The 2553-nt window shown below is 35.8% G+C and overlaps 2 protein-coding genes across 9 annotated transcripts in view; both read left to right on the top strand.

Annotated features, from left to right (window-relative positions):
• LOC116851155 (putative fatty acyl-CoA reductase CG5065) overlaps positions 1–2553 on the top strand; it is a 32023-nt gene that overhangs the window by 17622 nt on the left and 11848 nt on the right. The gene's annotated exons all lie outside the window — the stretch shown is intronic.
• Positions 1–2553, top strand: part of LOC116851156 (putative fatty acyl-CoA reductase CG5065) — a 20289-nt gene that overhangs the window by 15884 nt on the left and 1852 nt on the right. For all 3 annotated transcript variants that reach the window (XM_032830281.1, XM_032830283.1, XM_032830282.1), the window contains exons 2-7: positions 17–156; positions 719–847; positions 973–1098; positions 1153–1304; positions 1398–1507; positions 1733–1931. In XM_032830281.1, coding sequence (XP_032686172.1) covers positions 17–156; positions 719–847; positions 973–1098; positions 1153–1304; positions 1398–1507; positions 1733–1931 — 856 coding nt within the window. The remainder of the gene's footprint in view (positions 1–16; positions 157–718; positions 848–972; positions 1099–1152; positions 1305–1397; positions 1508–1732; positions 1932–2553) is intronic.

Genomic DNA, 2553 nt, shown 5'->3' with positions numbered 1-2553 from the left:
GAATATGATTAATTAGGCGGAACTGGATTCCTCGGAAAGGTCTTGATTGAGAAATTGCTGCGAAGTTGTCCCAATATCTCCAAGATATACATGATGATAAGATCAAAGAAAAACAAGAGCGCCACGAGTAGACTGGCCGAAATCTTCGAGAGTTCCGTAAGCATAATGAGTGTTAGGAATTACTTAATTTTTCGAAGCGATTTTTGAAGCTTATGTCTGATCATCTCTTTTTGTCACTCTTGCTTGCCTGACGAATCACACAATTCACACTTACAGTATACAGTTTGAGGCATTAGAATCTATTCATAGAGTCCCTCTTTAAAGAGCTTTTTAGAGGCTAAAAGAATCTAACTAAAAATAGTTGCTTATGCGAAAAATTTAGCTATTATATAACTGATGTGTATGACGTATCATATCTGAGAAATTGTAATTATGATATAGTAATAGATTTTATCTTAATCATAAAATGCTATTATTAACGCGTTTTTTATAAGATTTAATTATTTACACTCATGAGGCTATGAGCTTCACGAACGTCAGTTTCATGACTCAGCGTGTAAGCTAGAACGGCAAGGAAGGATGAGTAGACGCTGCTTTTAAAAATCGCCTCGAAAGTTTGAGCAATTCCCAAGAATGGCATAAGTAATAAGTAATGACGTCTAGATCTTGTGAAATTGTCGCGGTAAGTTCTTATAGACGTTATAACAATCATCCATAGCTGTTCGAGCGAATAAAGGAGGAGATGCCGAATTTTCATGAGAAGGTCGTGCCCCTCTTGCAAGTTGGTGAATTGGACGAAGAGTGCCTGGGACTTACGAAGCATGATATAGACCAAGTGATAAGTGAGGTGAGCCATTTAGATTCCACTGACCACTTCTCACAAAGTTGCTTTTATCGTATAGTTGAAAAAGAATTCATAGTAATGTAAACAAGTAAGCAAAATTTCAATAAAAAAAATATATTTTATCGCAGGTATCGATAATTTTCCACTTAGCAGCGACTGTACGCTTCAATGAGGACATAAAAGTAGCTACAAAAATAAACGTGTACGGCACCTGCGCTATTTTAAACTTGGCCAAACGTATGGCAAACTTAAAGGTAATTATTTGTCTCTAAAGTTTTACTTTTTATTTATCAAGTTTTCCTTCGTAGTCATTCATTCACGTTTCGACTATAACTGCTAACTACTTCACCGCGGTAACACACATAGAAGAATGTTTCTACAAATATCCTATTGACCCTAAAAAATTTATTACACTAATGCGAACGTCGTCTGAAAACACGATTGACGAGAAGATATTAAGGTGCATATTCTTATCACGTTATAATGCAATAAGTAAATTAACATATATGTAATATATGTAGAAAATGAAAGTACATCTAATGATATTTGACAGAGCCGCTGCACAGTGGCCCAACACTTACACATTCACAAAAGCAATCGCTGAAGTAGCTATTAGAGACAGTAGCGGAAGTTTGCCGGTCGGAATTTTTCGGCCATCCGTCGGTGAGTGGTCAATTATTTCAGGAAAATTGTTAGCAGTTGATAGTTTTAATCCACTTTTCGATCAATGTTGAAAGTATATTTATAGTTCTCCAACGTCAGTATTAAGAAGTCGGCAATGTGCAATTTATATTTTATTTTTTCATTTTATTTTCAAATATTTTATTTCTTCATTTTATTTCCAAATTCTTATATTATGTTGAAATTTTGTATTTTTCTCCTCTTTAGTGACAAATACTGCCCGCGAACCGCTCGTGGGATGGATAGACAATTATCTTACAGCAATGGGGGTGATAGCGCCTTTCTCTAAAGGTTTAACAAGATTTATTTTGTGTAATCCTGATTACATGGCAGATTTTGTACCTGTTGATATTACTATAAATGCTCTAATCGCAAGTGCGTGGGATGTTTTTAATCAACCGCACAGGTACGATCCACCGCGATTGAAACGCCACTTTTACAGATATGCAGTATGGAAATTCATACTGTTGAGAATCTGACTTTGAAGAAAAGTGTGTGTATATAATTTATTACCATTCAGCTATACACATTAAATAGCCAAGAAGGGGACTTGGTTTACATTAAACAACTACCTCACACATTCCACACATCCTCCATTCATTCATTCTTTCCATTCCTCCATACTTTCTATATCTATATCACATTAAATTCTCCTCTCTCTTTCTTCTTTCCTTTACCCCATTTCACTTTATCCTTTTTCTTTTTCTTTTTCTCCTACTCTTTCTCTCTCTTTGATTTTACCCTCCCTTTCTCTCCACATTCTTTTTAATACTTTCCCTTTAATCTCATCGATTTCATCATCCCATATCTTTTCTTTTCCCCTACCTTCCATACTATCCATCTCCTCGAACCATCTCTTTCCCCACTCACATGTAAACATATAATGATACATCTCATCCTGCTCCTTCCCACACATTACACACTTTCTCTCTTCCTCCTCTAACCAATACTTATTTTTTAACTCCAGATTACCGCACCTTAACTTAATAAGCGCTCTCACTTCTCCTCCCGCCTTTGCTCCCATCCTT

Source organism: Odontomachus brunneus, unplaced genomic scaffold, assembly GCF_010583005.1.
Source record: "Odontomachus brunneus isolate Ranch 3 - 2012 unplaced genomic scaffold, Obru_v1 Obru_scaffold_167, whole genome shotgun sequence".
Classification (NCBI taxonomy): Eukaryota; Metazoa; Arthropoda; class Insecta; order Hymenoptera; family Formicidae; genus Odontomachus; species Odontomachus brunneus.
This window is presented reverse-complemented; position numbering and strand designations above follow the sequence as displayed.